Source organism: Cebus imitator, unplaced genomic scaffold (assembly GCF_001604975.1).
Source record: "Cebus imitator isolate Cc_AM_T3 unplaced genomic scaffold, Cebus_imitator-1.0 Scaffold6, whole genome shotgun sequence".
NCBI lineage: Eukaryota > Metazoa > Chordata > Mammalia > Primates > Cebidae > Cebus > Cebus imitator.
Window position 1 is genome coordinate 2,711,271 of NW_016107321.1, and position 22,575 is coordinate 2,733,845.

At 39.1% G+C, this 22,575-nt stretch overlaps 1 protein-coding gene across 2 annotated transcripts in view; it reads left to right on the plus strand.

Annotated features, from left to right (window-relative positions):
* PRKN (parkin RBR E3 ubiquitin protein ligase) overlaps positions 1-22,575 on the plus strand; it is a 1,415,352-nt gene that overhangs the window by 280,073 nt on the left and 1,112,704 nt on the right. For both annotated transcript variants that reach the window (XM_017537276.2, XM_037741740.1), the window contains exon 2: positions 8,991-9,154. In XM_017537276.2, the coding sequence (XP_017392765.1) occupies positions 8,991-9,154 (164 nt within the window). The remainder of the gene's footprint in view (positions 1-8,990; positions 9,155-22,575) is intronic.

Genomic DNA, 22,575 nt, shown 5'->3' on the forward strand with positions numbered 1-22,575 from the left:
CATTTATTTTAGAACAGTTTTACAGAAAAAGATGCAAAAATAGTCCAGGGAGTTCCCATGTACCCCACACCCACTTCCCTATTTTTAACATCTTACATTGTTATGCTATATTTGTTATCATTAATGAACTGATGCTGATACATTCTTATTAACTAAAATTCAAACTGTATTTGGATTTTCTGAGTTTTACTGAATGTCTCTTTTCTCTTCCAGGATTCCATCCAGGTTACCTCATTGCATTTACTAAATCTGTAGGCTCCTAAACTCTATCAGTTTCTAGAGAGTTTTCTTGTTTTGGATGACCTTGAAAGTTTTGAGGAGCGCTGGCCAAGTGTTTTTAGAATGTCCCTCAATTGCATTTTGTCTGACGTTTTTCTGAAGATTGGGCTGGGGTTATGTGTTTTTGAGAGAGCGCCCACAGAGATAAATTGTCCATCTCATCACATCGTGTCAAGGGTAAACCTGATCAAGATGACTTACCACTGTTGATGTTGAACTTGATCCCCTGGCTGAGGTGTGCCTGTCAGGTTTCTCCACTGTGAGGCTGTTTTGTTCCCCTTCCATGCTGGATTCTTCTGGAGGAAGTCACTGCAGATTCTGCAGTTTATATTCAAGGGGCATATACATTTACAGGGCATTTACATTTCACAGGGGTGTCACATTCACTGGGGCGTTACATTCACAGGGGCATTTACATTCACAGGGGCCTTACATTCACTGGGCCTTACATTGACAGGGTCGTTACATTCTCATAGGAGTTACATTCACAGGGCATTACATTCACAGGGATATTTACATTCACAGGGGTGTTATATTCTTAGAGGAGTTACATGCACAGGGCATTTATATTCACAGGACATTACATTCACAGGGGCATTTACATTCACATGGGTATTTACATTCAAAGGGGCATTTACATTCACAGGGGCATTACATTCTCAGAGGAATTACATTCACAGGACTTTACATTCACAGGGGCATTACATTCTCAGAGGAGTTACATTCACAGGACTTTATATTCACAGGGGCATTTACATTTACAGGGCTGTTACTTTCACAGGGCATTTACATTCACAGGGGCATTTACATTCACAGGGGCATTTACAGTTACAGGGGCGTATACATTCACGGGGGCTGTACATTCTCAGAGGAGTTACATTCACAGGGCTTTACATTCACAGGAGGCTTTGCAGTCACAGGGCTGTTATATTCAAAGGGGCATTTACATTCACAGGGGCATTTACAGTCACAGTGGCATTACATTCACTGGGGTGTTATATTCACAGGGGCGTTATGTTCACAGGGGCATTACATTGACAGGGGCATGTGCAGTCTCAGGGGCGTTACATTCACTGGGACATTAAGTTCTCATGGGCATGACATTCTCAGGGACACCTACATTCACAGGGTGTTCACAGTCACAGGGCATTATACTCCACCTCCTTGAGCACAACCTTCCTTTAAAGCTGAGCAGCTTTGGGTCTGATATGCACCTTCATCATTCAGGGGTCAGCCAGAGCTGGGGGTAGATAGAAATGTGGGTTTCCCTTTCTGACTCACTTCCTTCGTCTTCTCATAGGCACTTGCCCCAGTCTTGGTATTTTGCATCTTCAGCCAGAAACACTGTGGCTTTGCCACCAAAGTGCCTGCTGCCCCACATGCCATGTGCATGGACGGCACCTGGCTTCAAGCCTAAAGCTGTGATGATGGGCTTCCTCCCTACTAGAAATCTTCTTCTTCTTTTTTTTTTTTTTTTTTTGTTCACTTTTTTTTTCTTTTTTTTTTTTTTTTTTTTTTTTTTTTTTTTTTAAAAATTTTTTTTTTTTTTTTTTTTTTTATAAAAAAAAAAAAATTGTGATTTTAATCCCAAATTTATAGTAGTTTTTTTTCCAGGAGGGTTGATCTGGTAGCATATTAATAATTCATTACAAAAAGCAAAAATCCTGGCCTCTGTGTAAGTGGGGAGATGAAATGAGGCTTCCTATCACAAGGAACTTCAAAGACAGGAAACAAGAATCATGAAAGAAACTATTAGAGGATGGTATCCGACAGCATATACTCAAGTGCTAAATAAGTATGCAGGTAATAGTTATAAAAATAAAAATTAAATAATAAAATAAAAATAAAACAAATTAAAAAATAGTGAAAACTGGCTACAAAAAATGCTTGTAGCTAATAATAACATAGAGGCTTATAACAACCCAATGAAGATTAAATTGCACAGGCAAGGTCACTTAACATTGAGCTATGAGCAAAGATGCAGTTCAATTCTGGAGATTTGTTTTCCACCTCTAATTACTGGGTAGGGAAATAGATTACTGTAGGCAAGATTAGGTTAGAAATGAAAGACTACAGTTAACAACATTTATTGATGGATCAAAGAGGGTAGGAATAAGGCAAAGCACTAAGGCAGGTGTAGGAAGAGAGGGTTCATTTTATGTACCTACCGGATATCCATGTAGGTATCAAATGCTAGTAGATGCATTTAACTGAAGTTCCTGGGAGGGCCAGGTGCAGCAGCTCACGCCTGTAATCCCAGCACTTTGGGAGGCCGAGGTGTGTTGATCACCTGAAGTCAGGAGTTGGAGAGCAGCCTGGGCAACATGGGGAAACTTTGTCTCTACTAAAAATACAAAAAAATAGCTGGGTGTGGTGGTGGGCGCCTGTAATCCCAACTACTTTGGAGACTAGGGCAGGAGAATTGTGTGAACACAGAGGTGGAGGTTGCAGTGAGCTCAGATTGTGCCACTGCACTCCAGTCTGGGAGACAGAGCGAGACTCCATCTCTAAATAAATAAATAAAAGTTTCAGGGAGTTGGCAAGTCAAGAAATAAGGATTTGGGATTGATGGCATATCCATTGCAGAGATTGTGCCACTGCACTCCAGTCTGGGAGACAGAGCAAGACTCCATCTCTGAATAAATAAATAAAGTTTCAGGGAGATGGCAAGTCTGGACATAAGGATTTGGGATTGATGGCATATCCATTGCATTACAGCCACGGGATTAGAGGAGTTCACCTGGGAGAATACACAGATTCAGACTCCTGGGATACTCCAAAATCTGCAGGTCCAGTAAAGGGAGAGAATCCAGAAGAGGAAGCTACAAAAGCATGTCCTCTTTTTTAGGGGAAACCAGAAAGGTGTGGTGGTAGGTGCCAAGAGAAGAAAGGATGAGGAGAACAGAAGCCAACTCTATTGAACGTCCTGGAAGGTCATACATAAAAAGAACAAAAATGTGATGACAGGATTGGAAGTATAGAGCTCATTGCTTTACCAAGAGCAGTCTTCAAGTATTGGCTCACAGAAGAGTGTAAAATAAAGAAATGGAGACCAGCACTATAAGAAATTCAATAAAAATTTCCATGCAGAAAAACAGGATAGTAACTGTGGGAGGCTGTGAGGACAGGTTGGTTCGTTTGTTGAAGTTAGGGAATACTAGACTTAGGGACGGTTGTCAAAGGTGAAGAGGAAACGTCTTTGCCAAGGGACATTTGGAAATACGTGGAGTTACTTTTGAGTTGCTGCAATTACCAGGGCATGCTCCCGACACTTACTGGGCTGCAGGTGGAGCTTAACATCCCATAGAGCTCAGGGCATTCTCTCATGAGGAGGAATTGCCTGCCTCCGGTGCATTGAGTCCATTTATATGCTGATATTAATGGTCTATCTTGGACCATGATTTTCTTTGGCTCTTTCAGCAAAAATATCTAAGTCATCACTTGATGTTTTTGCCATCTAAAAGGACTTCACCAAACCTTCAAGAGTTCTGGATATGTCTTTGATTAGTCCACCTTACATCACTTGTATTCTGCAGAATCCATCACTGGAACCAGGGGAAGGCCAGGCACAGATTGGTTGCCACCATCCCTGAACCAGTCAATCATTTGACCAATGACAAGGAAGATGGGGCTGTGCTGATTAATCACACGGCTGTTCTCCATGCAGGAGGAGTGGAATGGCTGCTTGGGGAGCAGCCAGAATCATTAAAGAATCATTAATTATTGATATTGTCTATTTATGACTCAAAAGTTTATGCCCTTGTCAGACTTGATAAAGAAAATGGTCTTGAAAGAAATATAAGGACCCTTCCACCAATAACCCCTTCCCCTCTTCCCTCCTAGTCACTGTCTTAGCCTCTGGCACTTCTGAGTCCTGATTAGGGATATCACAAAAAAATGAATGTGGATATGTCTCATTATGTTTTTTTCTATCAGTGCATTATGGTGTTGATTGATAACACACATGATTGATAATGTTCACTGATATGGTGTTTATTTCTGATGCTATAATAGATATCATCAAAACAATTATGAAAACAGTGAATTTCCAAGCTTGTATTATATAATTAAATCTCAGAGAATGGAGACAAGCCATATTCTCTGTCATGTCTCCTGGTCTCTGGAAGTTTCTTGTGGAGACAAGCCATATTCTATATCATATCTCTGGGTCTCTTGGTTTCTATCCACCAAGAGGAGAAGAATCCAGAAAAATTAGCTACTTTATTTAATATTTACCCACATCCTATCTAATCTCCCTTAGTTACCATGCAAGCAAAGAATGCTGCTTTAATGAACTCCACCTCCTCTAGGCGCCTCTAGTAGGGAACTGTTTTTGGAGCACAAACTTACTCTGCGCTGAGAAGACAGGCCTGTACTCGTCTCTTTCTGAGATTTCCTAATACATCCATAATCTCCATAAATCTTGTATAACAGATATTGGTGTTGCATGCTTTATCCCCACATATCAGATCAGGAAGCTAAGAGTCAAAGTGGCCAGGTAACTTGTCCTAAGTCATAAAATTAGCAAGCATTACAGCCAGTATTCAAATTTTTCTTTACCTAGCTCCAAAGACCTTCTGCTTCCTGTGATGTTTAAGGAGGTAGTAGATGGGCAGGATTGGGCACTTCCCTCCACCCCTGTTTTGGAAATCATGGCTGGAGTTCAAGGGCAGTACAGATGGGGTGTGACATGTTCCCCACATATGTCAGACGGTGGAGACCCACTGCAAATCATGTTACTGCCATTCAGCACTAGCCATTTTTCACATAACGGCACTTGATTTTTGACTCTGAGTTTCTTCGGATGTTTTTTCTTATTCATGCGTATGTTTTAGTTGGTTTATCTTTCCATTATAAATTTACATTGTATATCAGATTTGCTGTTTTATCTAAGTTGAACTTAAGCTTTAAAATTGTAACTTTTCTATTATAGGGAACACTTCTATATACTTAGGATTTTAGTAGTTGTACAGAGGTATCTTGAATATTTTTTACAGTTTCCCTTTACAAAAAAATTCTTTTTTTTTTTTAAATTGTACTTTAGGCTCTGGGGTACATATGCAGATCATGCAGGATTGTTGCATAGGTACACACATGGCAATGTGGTTTGCTGCCTCCAACCCCCTGTCACCTACATCTGGCATTTCTCCCCATGTTATTCCTCCCTGACCTCCCCACCCCTCTGCTGTCCCTCCCTTGGCCCCCCCACAACAGACCCCAGTGTGTGATGCTCCCCTCCCCGTGTCCATGTGTTCTCATTGTTCAACACCCACCTATGAGTGAGAACATGTGATGTTTGATTTTCTGTTCTTGTGTCAGTTTGCTGAGAATGATGGTTTCCAGATTCATACATGTCCCTACAAAGGACACAAACGCATTATTTTTTATGGCTGCATCGTATTCCATGGTGCATGTGTGCCACATTTTCCTTGCGTAGTCTATCATCGATGGGCATTTGGGTTGGTTCCAGGTCTTTGCTAATGTAAACAGTGCCGTCATAAACATACGTGTGCATGTGTCTTTATAATTTAATGATTTATAATCCTTTGGGTATATACTCAGTAATGGGATCGCTGGGTCAAATGGAATTTCTATTTCTAGGTCCTTGAGGAATCGCCACACTGTCTTCCACAATGGTTGAATTAATTTACACTCCCACCAACAGTGTAAAAGTGTACCTATTTCTCCACATCCTCTCCAGCATCTGTTGTCTCCAGATTTTTTAATGATCGCCATTCTAACTGGTGTGAGGTGGTATCTCAATGTGGTTTTGATTTACGTTTCCTTTTGTTGCAGTGGGAGTTCCTTGATTTGAACCCCTGGAGCAAAATCATAACCTTAGAATCTCCTAGAATTTTTATCTGGTTTTATAGCAGCTTTGGCACAAATTCCAGCTGCTTCTTCCCACTTTCCTTCCTGTGGTGTTTTACTTTAAATCTATTCTCACTAGTAGAAATTGAAATTTAGAAGTGGACCTTATCTTTTGTCCCTATAGCCCCTAACTTGTCATATGTCTTATCTGATGAATTGGTTGTCTTAGGGTCTTTGATCTGAGGATACTGTGAAGATACCTCAGGGCTTCCAATACATTTTTATTTCTTCTCCTCTATTTTCAAAGGTGTCAAATGAAACTGACTTAAAAGTATATCAAAAGGACCTTTTCCTCTGTAATTAGTATTTCTCTGAATTTTCCTTATTTGGAGCACTTTGTCACTGGCAGTCCTTCCTTTTTCTAAACATTTTCCGTACTGGTCAGAGATGGCATCTTGTGGTGCCATCTGGGCCACCTGCCCTCACTTGAGAGTCATTTCTGTTTTGGTGCCCATGTTGTTCATGGTTGTTGTTCATGGTTCTTTGCTCTTAGCTCCTCACTGGAGCTTTCATTTATTTGTACTGCTCACCCATGTAGGGAATATCTGATTTATGTCATAAAGCCTTTTTATTGTTATCTTTTTAATCATGAGGGATAGAAATATGGATTTTTTTTTTTTTGAGGCAAATTCTCTGTCACCCAGGGTGGCCGAGTGGCACAATCATAACTCACTGAAACCCCTAATTCCAGGGCTTAAACAGTCATCCCACCTCAGCCTCCCAAGTAGCTAGGACTGCAGGTGCATGCCGCCACACCCTGCTGATTGTTTTAAAAAATTTTTGTAGAGATGGGGTCTCGCTTTGTTGCCTAGGCTGGTGTTGAACTTCTGGGCTCAAGTGATTCTTACCCCTTGGCCTCCCAAAGTGTTAGGATTACAGGTATGAGCCACTGTGCCTGGCCTGGATTTTTCTTCTGAGATGGTTTCAGGAAGACTATTTTAGTAGAAATGGAATGAGCTTTAGAGTTAGATTGAAATAAATTTGAAATCTGGTTCTATTACAAAGTAATTGATACCCTTAGAAAAGTAGTACCATTCCCTGAGCCTTCTTTTTCTATTCTGTAAAATGAGGATCTAATAGTGACCTGAGCAGATCACTGGCAGGCTTAGAAAAAGCATGGGTAGAGCACCGCATCTGGCACATAGCAAGTGCCTGATTATTACTGGCATTGTAATGATTACTTTATTAGAATTATGATGAGGTGGGTCATCTCACATTGGATTTGAGCAATAGTTAGCTCTAGCACTACACTTAAAAGAAACATAGCAGTAAATAAACAATAGTACTTGCCCTTGAGAAGTTTATCATCTTTTAAAGAAGACAAAATGTGTATCAAGAACCACTAAGACTTATGCAAATGTCCATTATTTTTAAAGGTTACAATATGATAGTTTTAAATACTATAAATACTGTTTAATGGGTCAAATAATGGTCTGTGGTTTATATTTTCAAGATAAGGGAACTGAGACCTAAAGAGGGAAGGTTAATGGATTTACCCCTAGCCTCCTAAGCCAATTAAAGGAGCCTGCGGGGATTTTTGCATGGGTCTTCCTGTCGGTGCAGGATGCACTTTTGACCCCTGTGCCATCCGGCTTCCACGAGGAATGTGGTGAATATTATAAGACGTACATAGTAAATGCCACTGGTGCCCCGAATAGGCAAGATCAGGTTTTTTGCAGGAACTGATAGCCAGAGGCTTCTTGGAGGAGGTCACATCTGAAGTAGGCGTGCGGGGGTAGGCAGGATTTCAACAGGAAGAGGAGAAGGAGGGAGGTCATGAATAAAAGCAAGAAGTTGGGTGCAACAGCTTTCTGTAATTTTTTTTTTTTTTTTTTTCTGGGAGCATTCAGTTTAACAGAATACACACAGAGACTAATGAATAAAATGCTGGAATATAGGTTTGTGCTAGATGAAAGGGATCTTAGATTCTTTTCTCACCAGCTGACAGCGTGAGACTTAAAGGGTTTGCGTGGCATGACATAACTCTGTTAATGATGCTCATTTTGCAGAATTATGTAGGGCTTTGTGGAGGTAAATAGAGTGGATCTAGACTACAGTTGGGGGCTATTATGAGACTCTAGAAAAGATGTGACGAGAGTGTGACTTAGAGCAGTGAGAGAAAGAATGGAAAGGAAAGGGCAGATGAGAGACTCAAGAGGTAGAAAGCAGTAGTGGGGAGAAGACAGCATGCAGAAAGACTACAGGATGCAGCCTGGCTGTCACGGGGAACAGTGGTTTCAGTAAGACATGGTGTCACTAGTGTCCCCGCCCCCTCCCTTCCAACAAAAGGGGGCAAATAGTTGTCTTCATAGACCCACTGGAGCATTTTGGACGGGACCCTCTGATACTAGGGCTCTGAGCCACAGCCCCTAGTGGGTCCTCACTCTGGTCTGTAGAGCAGCTTGAAATGTTTCCATTGCTGATCCTTGAGTGCTAACACATTGCCTCCTGTTTTTATTAAGAGGGTCACTGTGGAGGGAGTGTAACTTTGTAGGAGCTGTCAGAGCTGAGTTTTTTCAATAAACTCACGGGACTCTTTCAATTCCAATCAAGCAAGTGTTCTGCTCAAGTCTCTCTGTTTCCCAGGGTGGATGTCAAACGGAGAATGCAATTTTGGTTTGCAGGCCACTGACTAATATATGAAAAGGAAATCTCATGGGTAACTCTGGTTTTCCTAAATATTGCTTTGTAGCATTAAGTTTTTTGTTGTAAGTGAGAGAAAATACATGCCATTCACTGAAGGGCTGCAAGGGTGAGTCAGTTGGGACATGTTGCTGTGGCCATTTAAGCTCTTTGAGTGATGCTCACTTTCTTTTCTCCCTTCCAATTTCCTTGGTCAGTGTTTGTCAGGTTCAACTCCAGCCATGGTTTCCCAGTGGAGGTCGATTCTGACACCAGCATCTTCCAGCTCAAGGAGGTGGTTGCTAAGCGACAGGGGGTTCCAACTGACCAGTTGCGTGTGATTTTCGCAGGGAAGGAGCTGAGGAATGACTGGACTGTGCAGGTGAGTCTCCCTTGGTGGCCATTCCTGCGACACTGCCTGCCCCATTGCTCATGCCGCCTGCACTGCCAATCTGACATTCATGCTTGAGATCTAATAGAATAAACAGTGCCTGGGGATTCCTTGAACTTTACTCCACACTGCTTCATTAATTCTGACCTTCTTAATTATGCATTAAAACAGCAAGCAGGAAAGATTGGAAGAACAACTGTGAAAGAGAGAGAGAGAGAGAGAGAGAGAGAGAGAGAACACCCGAGCTAGGCTTAGTGAATAAATGTTTACTGACTACAGGAGCAGCAAGGCACAATTTCTGTGTCTGTTCAATTTCTGCCTTACTTATTCCATTTGAATCTTAATGAAGAAGAGTTCGAATAAATGGTGCCCAGTCAGGCTGCTCAGTCCCTGCGCCGTGAGGAATTCGTAACCCAATTGTGACCCCTGGAGGATAGTGAGGGCTGCTCCTCCGCTCACTAGAGGAGGTGTGGGCTCAGGGCCCCAGAGGCAACTAGCTTTGAGCACTCCTTGGCCAGGACCAGAATCTCAACGTGGGGAAGGCAGCCTGGAGCACAACAAAAGTACGCCTTTGCATTGAATTTCTCCAAGGTTCAGTAAAACTGACCGTGGAAATAGGCCCCTGCAAAGTAATAGAGTGAATGATGCTCTCTTCTAACTGGCCCCAGCAGAGCTTCCAGCAGCCCACTGCTCCTGGCCCCATAAAAGCCCTACACACTTTTCATTCGGATTGGTGACTTTTGTAGGAATTAGGTGGAACTGGTGAGGTGATTGATAATACCACCATCACCTAGAACTGAAGACCAGTCATTTGTTGGGGAAACTCACAAATACAACTCACCATGTGTTGACGTCGTTCTTTGTGAATGCGAGAAAGACTAAACACTTTCTGTGAATGGTTCCTATGACTGTTAAGGACCCAGCAGACATATGCTCCCCTTTTCTTAACCAGCATCAATTAATTGCACTCAGGTTTACAGCTACGTGGGGACCTGGCGGGCTGGGCACGCAACCTTGGGTCTGCGTCCTATCCCTGTCTCTTCTGGACAATGATATTTATGGCTTTGTTAAATGCTCTCAGGATTGGGGTATACAAAGAAGCCATAGACATGCAAATTGTTCCTGTCATTCTCCATTGCATCTCCTGCTGATGGTGTTAAGGCCCACACTCCTTGTGCACAAACTGCTGAGCTTTGCTTTCAGGCAATTTGGATTTATAAGGGAATTGCATGTGCTAAAAAGTGTTTTGATTTTTTTTTCTATTTTAGTCAACTAAGATGCTTTTCACTATATCTGTCAACCTCTAAATCCAAGGATGTTTCCTTCACAAGTAAATACTTTTAAAACAGCTCCTTGAATCAAAACATTTTATATTGCTAGAACTTTCAGGTTCTAACACTATCATTAGTGCTGATTCGTAAAACAATTAGTCATTTCCTATGTAGTTAGACTAATTGCCTCAAAGGATTGACTTTACAAACATATGTGCATAAGATATGTATTGATTTAAGAGTCTTTATTTTGACAAACATTTCTTAAGCATTTCCAATGTTCTAGGCTTCTCAGGGGATCCAAAAGAGAGACAAAACTCAGCCCCTGTCTTCATGGAGACTGGTCTTTATTTATGAGCCCTAAAACCAAAAGAAATATTAGATTGAACCATATGGAATTGCCATTTTTATAGGTTCAACAATTGCATGTGGTTCAACCTAATAGCCCTAATATAAGAATGTAAAACAAAACTTCCATATCGCACCTGAAAATATTATGAAGTTTTAAAGGTGGAGAAAACACATCTGGTTGGAAGTTACCAGGCAGAACTTCATGGATGAATAGAATTGAGGTAGGATTCCACAGATGGAGGAATGGAAATGTGCACAGGGAATGCTCAATGAAAAGGATGAATTCTTGTTCTTCGAGAACCTAAAGCAGGTGTTGCAGACTGGACAAAAAATAAAGTATGGGCTATATTCCACAAGACATTGACTAACTTGGCATTGAAGTTTCACTGGTGGGGAACTGGAGAACAGTGGGATGCTGTAGAAGAAAATGGGAAGTCTGAAGACCTAGTTTGGTTGAAGGATGCTGTGTTATTTCATCATAACGGGAGTTGAAGCCAGCTGAATATGTGTGTGTGGAGATGTCTAGCTGGCTGTTGAGAACTTAGGTCTGAGGACACTGAAAAAGAAATTTTGATATTTATGGAACTTCTGGTAAATCACAGTTAAATGATTTAGGTGTTGAGAAGTTGGCAAACTGTGTTCCCATAAGAGTTTCACTGTAAAGACTAGGAAGTTACACATGTAATTGCAAGTTGATGGCTATGTTTTATTTAAGTGTACAATTGGCAGAATTTTAGCATCCGTTGATATTCTTGTATAATCTTGTATAGGCTTACAACTATTTAGTCAATACCATTTAGTTACCCATTATCATTACAGGTGCTATATTTCACAGTGTAAGCACAAAATATACAATAATAAGTTGCTGCTGAGAAAAAGAAGATGGACTTTGCATATGAGCTATTTAATGCTTTCACTAATGAATGCTAAATATACACCTTGGTGTCCTGAAGAAAAAAGAGATGGCAGGAGTGGTGTCTATGATTGCTGGGGGTTTCCTCCTGTTTCTCATTTTCTTTTATTCATTATCATAGGTGATATGAACATATATGTTAGTTTATCATGCAAAATGAGATATTGTGCGTATAAAAGAAGACTCCATCCATAATTATTCCAGGACCATAGGTGTATGTTGGGAGTGTCCTAGGAAAACTGAGGCAATGGTCACCCCACATATTGAGCAGTGATTCTCACACTTAGTTTCACCTTCTTTGAGGAGGAAATTATTTTTAGTGCCTCACCACAGGTACTTTGGGGAAAATATAGCTTGAGACCATAGTCTTATGAAATTTCATACTTTAAAAAAGTGAGTTTGTCTATTTAACTGGCAAAGGATATTTGTAAGATTGTAATCGAATTGAAGTCATATATAAAAATTTTTCATATAATTCTCAGTTCTGGGAGAGCATATCCACAGGCCACTTAGAGAAGCACTGTTAGAGTATAGTTGTTTTCATTACACACTAATCTGTTCAGTTTTGTTATTGGCAAGACTTTAAGAACTTTAAAGAATTAACGGAAAATGGAAAAAATGCAGACATTGAAAAATGAGTGATCTGGTATAGTTTCTGCTTGTGGGAAGCTGGAGTAGACATACTTCTCCCTTTTCCTCCCAGAAACCACACCAAAAGCCTAGACACTGCATATTGTACAGTTGACTCGTGGCATCATGGAGTTAGGGGTGCCAACCACTATGTAGTCAAAATTCATGTATGCTTTTATCTTCCTCCAAACTTTACCAATCACCTACTATTGATGGGAAGCCTTACTGATACCATAAACAGGTAATTAACACATAATTTTTATATGTGATATGTACTGTATGGTTATAATAAAAAGTAAGCTAGAGAAAACACAAGAACATTACAAAAAGGAGAAAGCGTATTTACTATACATTAAGTAGAAGTGGATCATAAAGATTTTCATCATCGTTGTCTTCATATTGATTGGCTAAAGAGGAAAAGGAAGAGGAGAAGTTAGTCTTGCTCTCTCAGGGGTGACAGAGACAGAAGAAAATCTCCATATGAATGGACCCACGCAGTTAAAACCTATGTTATTCAAGGGTCAGCTGTACAAGCTTATGAAGATTCTGAAAGTGGTGAGAAGAATGTGGACAGACTAGGGATTTTAGAACCCAAGGAAGGATACAGAGGTGAATTTCTTGAGTTTTCTTTTTGTCACATCACTGTAGATGTGGAACTGAAGAAACTGATAACCTGGAAATGTCAATGTGTATAGACAAAAAGAAGAGAAAAGAAGCGGAGAGGGAGGGAGAGGCAGAGAGAGAGTAAGAGAGAGAGAAAGAGAGAGAGAGAAAAGGGAGGGGAGAGGAAGAGGAAAGGGAAAGGAAAAGGATGAAAGAAAGGAAGGAAGGAAGAAATCCCTCACAATGGCCTGTTTTTATCCAAAGAACTCGGAAAGGGCCTGGCAACACAGAAAATATTTAGACAATAGCCAGTCAACTCCAGCCAAATGCAGCCGAAAAACTGCAGCCCTATCCTTGTCCCCACTAACGCTAGTAAAGGCTGAGTGGAGAGCCTTTTGTTTGACATTTCTGAAATAAAACACTCACTGATGGGTTTGCCAGAAGGATAGAAGGGACAGAGAAAAGAGTCAGTAAACTGGAAGATGGAACATAGAAATGACACAGTCCAAATGACAAAGAAAACCTAGCTGGCAAAAGAAAAAGGGAATAGAGACTTAGAGACCTGTGGACCTCTGACAGAGCTTTTAAAGTTTGTGTCAGGGGAATCCTAGAAGGAGAAGATAATGGTGGGTGAATGTTCAAAGAAATGAAATGATAGCTGGAAATTTCCGAAGTTTGCAGGACACCTGAAGTTATGGATGGATTCATAAAGCTAAGTGAAACTAAAACAGGAAAAACTCAAAGAAACCCACACCAACACACATCATAATTAAACTTCTTAAAAGTAAAGATAAATTTTAATCTTGGAAGAAGCCAGAGAAATATCACACCTTCTCTATAGGGGTAAAATTGTTTAATTACAGTGGATTTCTCATCAGACACTGTGAAGGCTAGAAGGAAATGGCACAATGTTTTTCAAATGCTGAAAGAAAAGAACTGCCAACCGATAATATTATACCCAGTGAAAATGTCATTCAGGAATAAAGAAGAAATCAATACATTTTTTAGATATGGAAAAACTAAGTGCATTTGTCATCAGCAGACCTACCCTAAAAGAATGGCTAAGGAAATTTTCTAAACCAATGAAACAATCTCAAAAGAGGGATTTTTCTAATATGAAGAAAGAAGGGAAAACATAGTAAGCAAAAATATGGATAAACACATGCACTTTTTTCTCCTCTTGAGTTTTCTAAATTATGTTTGAGGTTTGCAAAAGTTATAACATTGTTTAATGTAGTTCTACATGTAGAGGAAATATTTCAGTCAAATATAAACACAGATGCAAGGGAAGGTAAGATTTCTAAACTTAACCTATAAAATAGCAACTGCAGTAGAGTATGACAAGTTATCAATGTATAAAATAATATCTAGAGCAAGTGGTAAAGTATGTAAATGGCTACAATACTAAATAAAGACAACACCGATGCTGGTGAGGCTGTGGAGAGATTGGATTACCTACAAATTGCTAGTGGGAATATAAAATGGTAGCACCACTCTGGAAAAGAATATAGCAGTTTCTTTCAAAATGACATATGCATTTACCAGATGACAGAGTTATACTCTTAGTTATTTGTCCTAGAGAAATGAAGACATAGGTACCCACAAAAAAAAAATCTGTAAATGAATGTTGATAGCAGTTTTATTCACATTAGCAAAACATGGAAACAACTTTGATGTCTTTTAATGGGTAAATGGTTAAACAAACTGGTACCTCCATACCATAGAATATTACTCAGCAGTTAAAAAGGAGCAGACTGTTAATATACACAATATCTTGGATGGATTTCATGGGAAATGTGCTGTGTGAGGAAAGCCCATCCCCAAAGATCATACACTGAATAATTTCATTTATAGAACATTCTCAAAATGATGAAATGATAGAAGTAGAGAACAGATTCATGCTTCTCAGGATGAATGGCTGTGAAAGGGTAACAGAAGGGACCCCTCGGTGACAGCTGTCCTCTGTGCTGACTGTAGCAATGCTTATGGCACAATTATAACATCTGGCTTGTCAAGATGTCACCATTGTGGGAAACTGGGAAAAAGGTACCTAGCACCTTTCTGTGTTATCTCTTACAATTGCATTAGAATTTGTAAGCATTTTAATATAAAGTTTAGTTTAAGAAAACCCGGAATATCTGTCCACTTTCACAGAGGAATTGAAACTATCACTTTCTTAGAGAATAAACAAGTTTGCTATTTGTATCTATTTTAAAGGGAGAGTATGTATTCAATGAGTGATATTTAATGTAAGAAATGAGAAAAATAATTAAATTGATTAGCAGACACATTTAAGGATTTATTCCTGTGAAGAGTATAGGGTGAGTAAAGCTTATAGAGATATTTATGCCTCTTTCTTGAATTCTTAAACAAAATCTTTAGCACATTATAGGTCTGAATAGACATGATTAGTATTTATTTACAAAGGCTGTACCAAATATTTCAACTAAGCAAAAGTAAATAGTTCTTGACAATTGTATACTACAGTTGTACATATTTTTTAAATCAATTTGTTAGTTATGCACTATAATTTTAGGAAATCAATGAGCTATTGTGGTTATAAAGTTAGAGAAAACATTAGTAACATTTATATAATAGAATTTAGGGATGCAATGTATTCATTCGTGAACTAAATTTATTCATAATTCTTTTTCTTTCTTTCTTTCTTTCTTGTTTTTTTTTTGAGATAGAGTCTTGCTCTGTCACTCAGGCTGGAGTGCAGTGGCATGATCTAGGCTCACTGCAACCTACGACTCCCAGGTTCAAGTGATTCTCCCACCTCAGCCTCCCAAGTAGCTGGGATTTCAGGCGTGTACCACCATACCCAGCTAATTTTTGTATTTTTAGTAGAGATTGCTTTCTCTATTGACTATAAAACAGAAAGAGGCTAGTATCAATTTAGAGCATTGATTGCATTTTCATCATGATTTCTTGTTTGTATATAAATGAGTTCTGCAGATGACCAATATAATTCCTATTTTAACTGATTAAAAGATAAAAGGAGGCCAGGCTAAATACCATTCTGCCCAGAGCACAGCTGTACAGTGATTTCTTTCTGTGTAAGAGATTGGTCATGTAAATGAGATCCTCAGTCACTGCAGGACTGATACCAGTATCTTCCCTCTGAAGGGTGGCCTTGCAAATGGAACTTACTGCTGACTCCCTTTATTTAGGCAAATGTACATATCCTCTTGAGTGCCTCCAAAGAACTGGTACATTATTACATGAACTAGTAAGTGCTGCTAAGTGTCAGAGCCCAGAATCAAAGGATGAGCATCTCTACGGAGCAAATGCTCACTTCGGGAAGACCCTTATTTTATCTATTTGTGTCTGGTTGCTTCTATGTGTCAGTCAGAAAGTGTATCTGAATTCCTTACCTCTTTGTATAATTCAGAACTCTCAGAAATGTTATTTTTCTTTTGAAAGGAAGTCTTGACATTGTTGTGTCCCTGTGGACTTACAGAACAACTCTGAGGATTGCCATAGATAAGCATAGACTTGAAGAAAGAAAAGCTGAGATTCTTTTAGCTTATAAGCAGCTGAAGATGTATAGTCTGTGGATTCATTTAAGACGTTCACCTCTCACAGATGTTTCCATTGTGATTAGGCTCATTTTCCAAGGCAAGCAATGTGTGAGAGGGTGAGAGTCTGCAGCAATCCAATCCCCAAACTCTTAACATAGGATGCACCTTATTAGGGTACAGGAAACCTGGTCAATGACAGAGAAGAGATTACACACTGTGAAATTGTGGTACTGTTAACTGAAGTCCTAGTTTCAAATATTCTGTTGTCTTTATTAGTAGACTAAGATTCCATCATCCAATTGACCTGATGTTATCTGAGATTTGCTTAATACAGTCACCATCCTTTAGGGGAAAAATTTAAGAAATGAGAGGTTGTGTCTATATACCCTAAAGCTCTGAACCAAAAGATGGTTTACTGAAATTCCATCTTTACTTTTTTCCGTTTTTGCCAAGTCGTTCTGACAAGCTCAAGATTGCTGTCAGGGAAAAATAAGATTGTATATGGGAAACCTCTTTGAAGCTTACACACCAAAATCACTTGTGATGAATACGTACGGGAGTATGTATGCTCCTTCATTTTCTATTTATATGTGGGCTTGAGTTAAAGCTTTAATTAATATGTTAACATTATTAAGTATTTAGTCCAGCTTTTATTTTCCATAATAGGTTAAATGACAGATAAAGTTAAATGTGTGGGATATGGTCATTTATGTTATAATAGTTTATGTTCAAGTGTAACTTTAGTGAATCCCGTAAGACACAGAAAACAAAATTAAATGGGAATGGGAGAGTTTTACTCTTTCTAGTCTAATATGTTGTGTTAACTTTTTTTTTTCCCCAAATATTAGGTTTAATTTTGATAAAAATAAAAAATTCTTAAACAATTGAGCAGCACAAGTTAAATTAACTGAAATTAACATTAGATAAGTGAAGATTGCCGTAGTAGCTTTTCTAAGGCACAGAAGGATGTGCTGAAAGATCTTTCTTTGGCCATGTGCTAAGTCAGAGGATGACTCATTTGAATGGAGGCAAACATCAAGTGTCTATTGAACTGTTGTGCAAGCCCATGATTTATAAAGTTGGTGTCAGTATAGTGCTCTAGTATCAGTTGTTTTTGATTTAAACAAAATGTTTTAGCCCTTTGTTCATATGTGTCTTCTCACAGACAAGCACACATCCATTTGGGGAATGCATTTCTTCAGAAAAGTTATCATTTTTGTGGGTATACTTGTGTAAACTGCATTGCATTGAAGATTTTGTTTTGTCATTGAATTTTATTTTGCGTGAAATGTTTCCTGTCTTATTATTATTCTGGTCACTTTGCATTCAGAGGTGTCACTCAGATAAGATTTAATATGTAGACTAATTACGGCAAAGAGCTCTGCCTTTTAAATTAATAGAATATTCTGACGTTAGAGGAAAAAATGAGGAATGTGAGAACCGACTGATGTTTGTGTTTTAAGTACATCACAAACTCATTTTCAAATATTTGGGTTTTTGAAAACTCAGTACAGGTTTGGCAAGGATATTTTCTGCTCATTTTTATAGCCTTACATATTTCAAAGGGAATTGGATCTGTGTGTTGGCATTCCATCTATGCATAATTCATCAAAAACATTGTTCAGAAAAGAGAGGAAATAAACACAAACATTTGTTTAAGATAGTTCTAGTGGTATTTAAACCTTGGACACTAAGAACTTCGGAACTTGCTAAAGTAGTTAACATCTGCTTCCTCCATTAATCTGTTTTGTACCTTGGAGTCAATTCTTCTCATTTTGAGGAACATTGAGATCAACGCTGTTCTTGTAGGAGCCTAAAACCTTTTATGTTTTTGCATTCCAAAGGAGTTTTATGAGGCCATCCTACGCATGTGCTTATTGCTATATATAAATGAGAAGTCAAAACTTCAAGGATGTCATATGCTAGTTGAAATCACTTAGAATTTGACTAGACTTTCAAATACATTGTTATAATGAAGTACAGGAGATATGAATCACTCAAAAGTCAGACTTTCTGGGAAGGAAAAGTCATTTAAGTTCTCCAGTCTTTATTTTTCTAATCTATAAAGTGTAGATACTAATAATGCCTATATTTTTATATGGTTGTTTTGAGTATTATATGAAATTTTACCTGCAAATGACTGACACATAAGCAAATTTCAAACTGTTATTAGTTTAATTTAATGAATGACTCACAAAAGAAAAGATAAACCTTTTATTTGTGATGTGTAGTAAATTCATCCCACAATTTATTCCATTTTAAAACATTCCAAAAGGGGACAGATTTGCCTGTTCCACACTTAAACTAACCTGAGACTAGCATATATTTGTGGGAACTCCTTTGACTTAAGTCTTATAATAAACAGTTATCTTAAGAAAGTAACATATCCTATTCTAATGGAGTTTACTTTTTTAATGTGCTGAATATATCTGTATATGAAATTTTATTTGGGGGAGCAATTTTGCAAGAGCACTTACTGTTCAAAATCTGTTTAACAAAGGGCATGAAGTAATTTGAGATTTCTCCTAAGAGTTTGTGAGTCACTTGAATGTGGAATAGAGGGCAAGAGGATCAGGAAGCACTCTGAAAATACATTCTAAGACCCACTTAAATAATTATACTTTTGCAGCTGTAATTTATAGGCAGAATGAAGGTTTTGAATTTACATAAGATGTCATTTTATAGTCAATTTAAAGCTAGTTATGTGGCTTTAGCCTTGCAGATTAAATAGATACTAATCTTTTTGTGTTTGTGTTTGTTTTGATGGCTTTAAAAGGACAAGGTTGGCTTCTTTCTTTCTTTCTTTCTTCTTTCTTTCTTTTATAAGATGGACTCTCGCTCTGTTGTCAGGCTGGAGTGCAGTGGTGCAATCTCAGCTCATTGCAATCTCTGCCTCTTGGTACAAGAGATTCTCCTGCCTCAGCCACCCGAGTAGCTGGGATGACAGGTGCATGCCACCACACCCAGCTAATTTTTGTATTTTTAGTAAAGACGGGGTTTCACCATGTTAGCCTCATTGGTCTTGATCTCCTGACCTTATAGTCTGCCTACCTCGGCCTCCCAAAGTGCTGGGATTAGAGGCATGAACCACCGCATTTGGCCAAGTTTGGTTTCTTATATGTTAATCTTTAATATTGCTTGTGTCATATAATATTATATATAGCTGGTGAATTCATTTCTATCCTTTGCCTTCAACTCCATGGCATTGTTTTAGGGGGGAAATATGTATTAGATTTAACCAATCAGACATTGGTTATTTGGTCCTGTTCACTGATGTAAACAGTTTGAAATTTTAAAAAATTTTCCTGAAGAGGGCATATAAGCTTTAAAAGAGACTTAATCAGTTATGATAAAGGGGAAATTCTTCTAATGATTCATTTCAGTTTATTAAAACCATACTATTGGAAGTTAAATATCAAGGGGTATTATTTTTTGAAAGTGGCAATGCATTCACTAATTATTTTGAAGTCTTGGTCTGATTACGAAACATACCTATAAATTTTGCATCATGAATTTGAATAAGAACATTTGTTTATAATCTTTTAGGGTTTCCTGCTTGACTTGGTATTTTTAATTCTTGCCTCTTGTGGAGGAATGTAGTGGACCATCTTTTATTCAAAATGATTGGCAATTTCATTTTATTATTTTGTTTTTCATAGAAGAGATTGATGAGAGACTGTAAATATCAGTCTGTTTCTTTAAATAAATGAGTTTTACCTATAAAGAGTGTTTTACCTATAGTTTTACATATAGTGTTTTTATAGATGCTTCCTAGAAAAATAAATTTAAAAGTAACTAAATGTAAAGGAGTGACACCCGTTTGCCTATCACATTGGCCCCTCATTAAGTTTCTGTACGCACTGATGATATATATATTGCTTACGAAGTCATCTCTCACTCTCCCCAAGGCTCAGCTACTATCCATTCTCCACAAGGCAGCCAGGCCGGTTTTTTTTAAAGCAGCTAATTGGGATAAATGCAGTGGTAAGCAGGCACACTGGCTCTCTGTAAACACAATGCTCTAGTTGTCACTTCAGAGTTTCCTTGCAAAACCTGCCAGCCCTGTGCTTTTTTAAGGACCGGCATAATAACACTGAAGGCAGAGTTGGGAAGAGGTGTTCCCCGGCCATTCTTAAGAGGCAGCCTGCGTGGGCTCAGCACGCCAGGGGAATTTGCCTTCCTGTCTCAGCACATTGTTCTTCCACCTTTTGATTTGTTCCGGCCTTTTAAATCAGAAGAAATTCTCGTTCGTAACACTTCTTCAGATATTTGAAGATAATCCACAGGCCCTTCAGTTATTTCTCTTCCTATTTTGCAGCCGTATGTTTTACCTTCTTTGGACAAACTACATTTGGTCTTTTCTAAAGAGAAAGGAGAGCACTGGATTCTCAAAGTGGCCTGATCTATGCTGGAACTACTACATGTCCCTTGATATAAACTACCTATTAATGTGGCCCATATTTTATCTTTGGGACCAATGATATGGCTTAGAGAGCCATATAGTTCATTTAAACCTCTACTCTGTTTTTACAAGATACATATATGTAAGCCAGTTTCCCCATTCTGTAGTTACACAACCGATTATTTTAAAATCCATTCACTCAACACTCTTTTATTGGAAACCTATTTTGTGTCACAAATAAGGCTCCCAACAACCTTCCAACCTTACAGATCACAGTGTGTAAATGTGTACACAAGTCATAGTGCATGGGTTAGGAGGTGGACCACATCATTGGCATGGAGCTTATGGCATTTTGAACTTTGGTGCATTAGTTAATGTCTCTGTACCTCAGTTCCTCTCCTAAAATGAGAAAAATGGTGTTACCTACCTAATGGGGTCGCTACAAGGCTTAAATGAGTCTCCTACACATAAATGCTACGTTGCAGCACCCCGTAATGTCAGTTGCTGGCAGTACGATTTTATCATCATCATCATCAAAGTGCTGTATCCAGGAGGTCCCATCTGCTCCCGTTGGCAGAGTCAGTAAAGCCTGTAAGCCGAGGAGAATCATAAGCTGAGAATTGAGAGATAAATAGAAGTTTCCTGTTTTTAAAAGGAAGGAATATTTTATGCAGATATTATAAAGCATGAAAAGATGCCCAGGTCTGGAAACACTGTAGAATGACAGGTATTTGCTGTGACTAAACAAGGGCAAAGGTAAGAACGAGGAAGGTGACACCAGGGAGAGGACGAACCGAGTCAAACGCAGAGGGGCTTTGCACATCAGCCTCGGGAATTTAGATGCTTCCTTGGATTCTTTTAATAAATATTTCCCAAGTGTCTCCTCTACAGCAGGCACCCCTGGTTCCTGTGCCTGGAGAGCAATGGTAAGCAGGACTGGTGCATCCCCGCTTTTATGGAGGTTTCTATTTGGGTGCAGACAGTAAGAAAACGCAAGAGTTGTAGAGGTGACTATGATCTGTTTGCGTGGTGGGTGTGACAGGGTGGCAGGAAAAACAAGGCAGATGGAGGGCTACTTAGGAGACTGTAGCGTGAGACAAATCCCTGGACTAAAGCAGGGGGAATGAGGAAGCCCAGGAAGGCCAGGGCCTCATGAGAAGAGAAATCGCGGGTGGAATCTCTAAGGGCCAGTGAAACTGGAAGCATGGCCGCTGTGCAGGGCTACCAGGATGCAGCAGTGATGCCTAGATTGAGGACTCTTGAATTCCTCTTTCCCTGGTCTGTAGTAATTAGGCAAATATTGATCAAATTGCTAACTCAGGACCTGTCATTCTTCTGGTGATGGGTAAGATGGGCAGGGTCCCTTTTCTTTGTAGAGACTACATTCCATGTGCAAGGAGATTATTAATGCTTTTAATCAGAGTGCCATGAAGATAAAAGCCACATGCTAAAAGGACAGAGAAGAATGACAGAAGAAACTTGTGCTGCTGAGGGCATCACAGAGCCCCTGGCCAACCCTAGACAGCTTTTCCCTAGACTTCTTGTTACGTGTGAAAAAGAAACCTCAATTTGATTATACTTCTTTAGTCAGTGTTCTGGTACATGCAGCCAAACACAATCCTCAGGGTTAAAGTGAGTAAAGCAATAACAATGGTAAATTTCAGTTAGTTTACAAGTGCTTGGAATTAAGTAAAATAGATTGAGGACTGGTGACACTA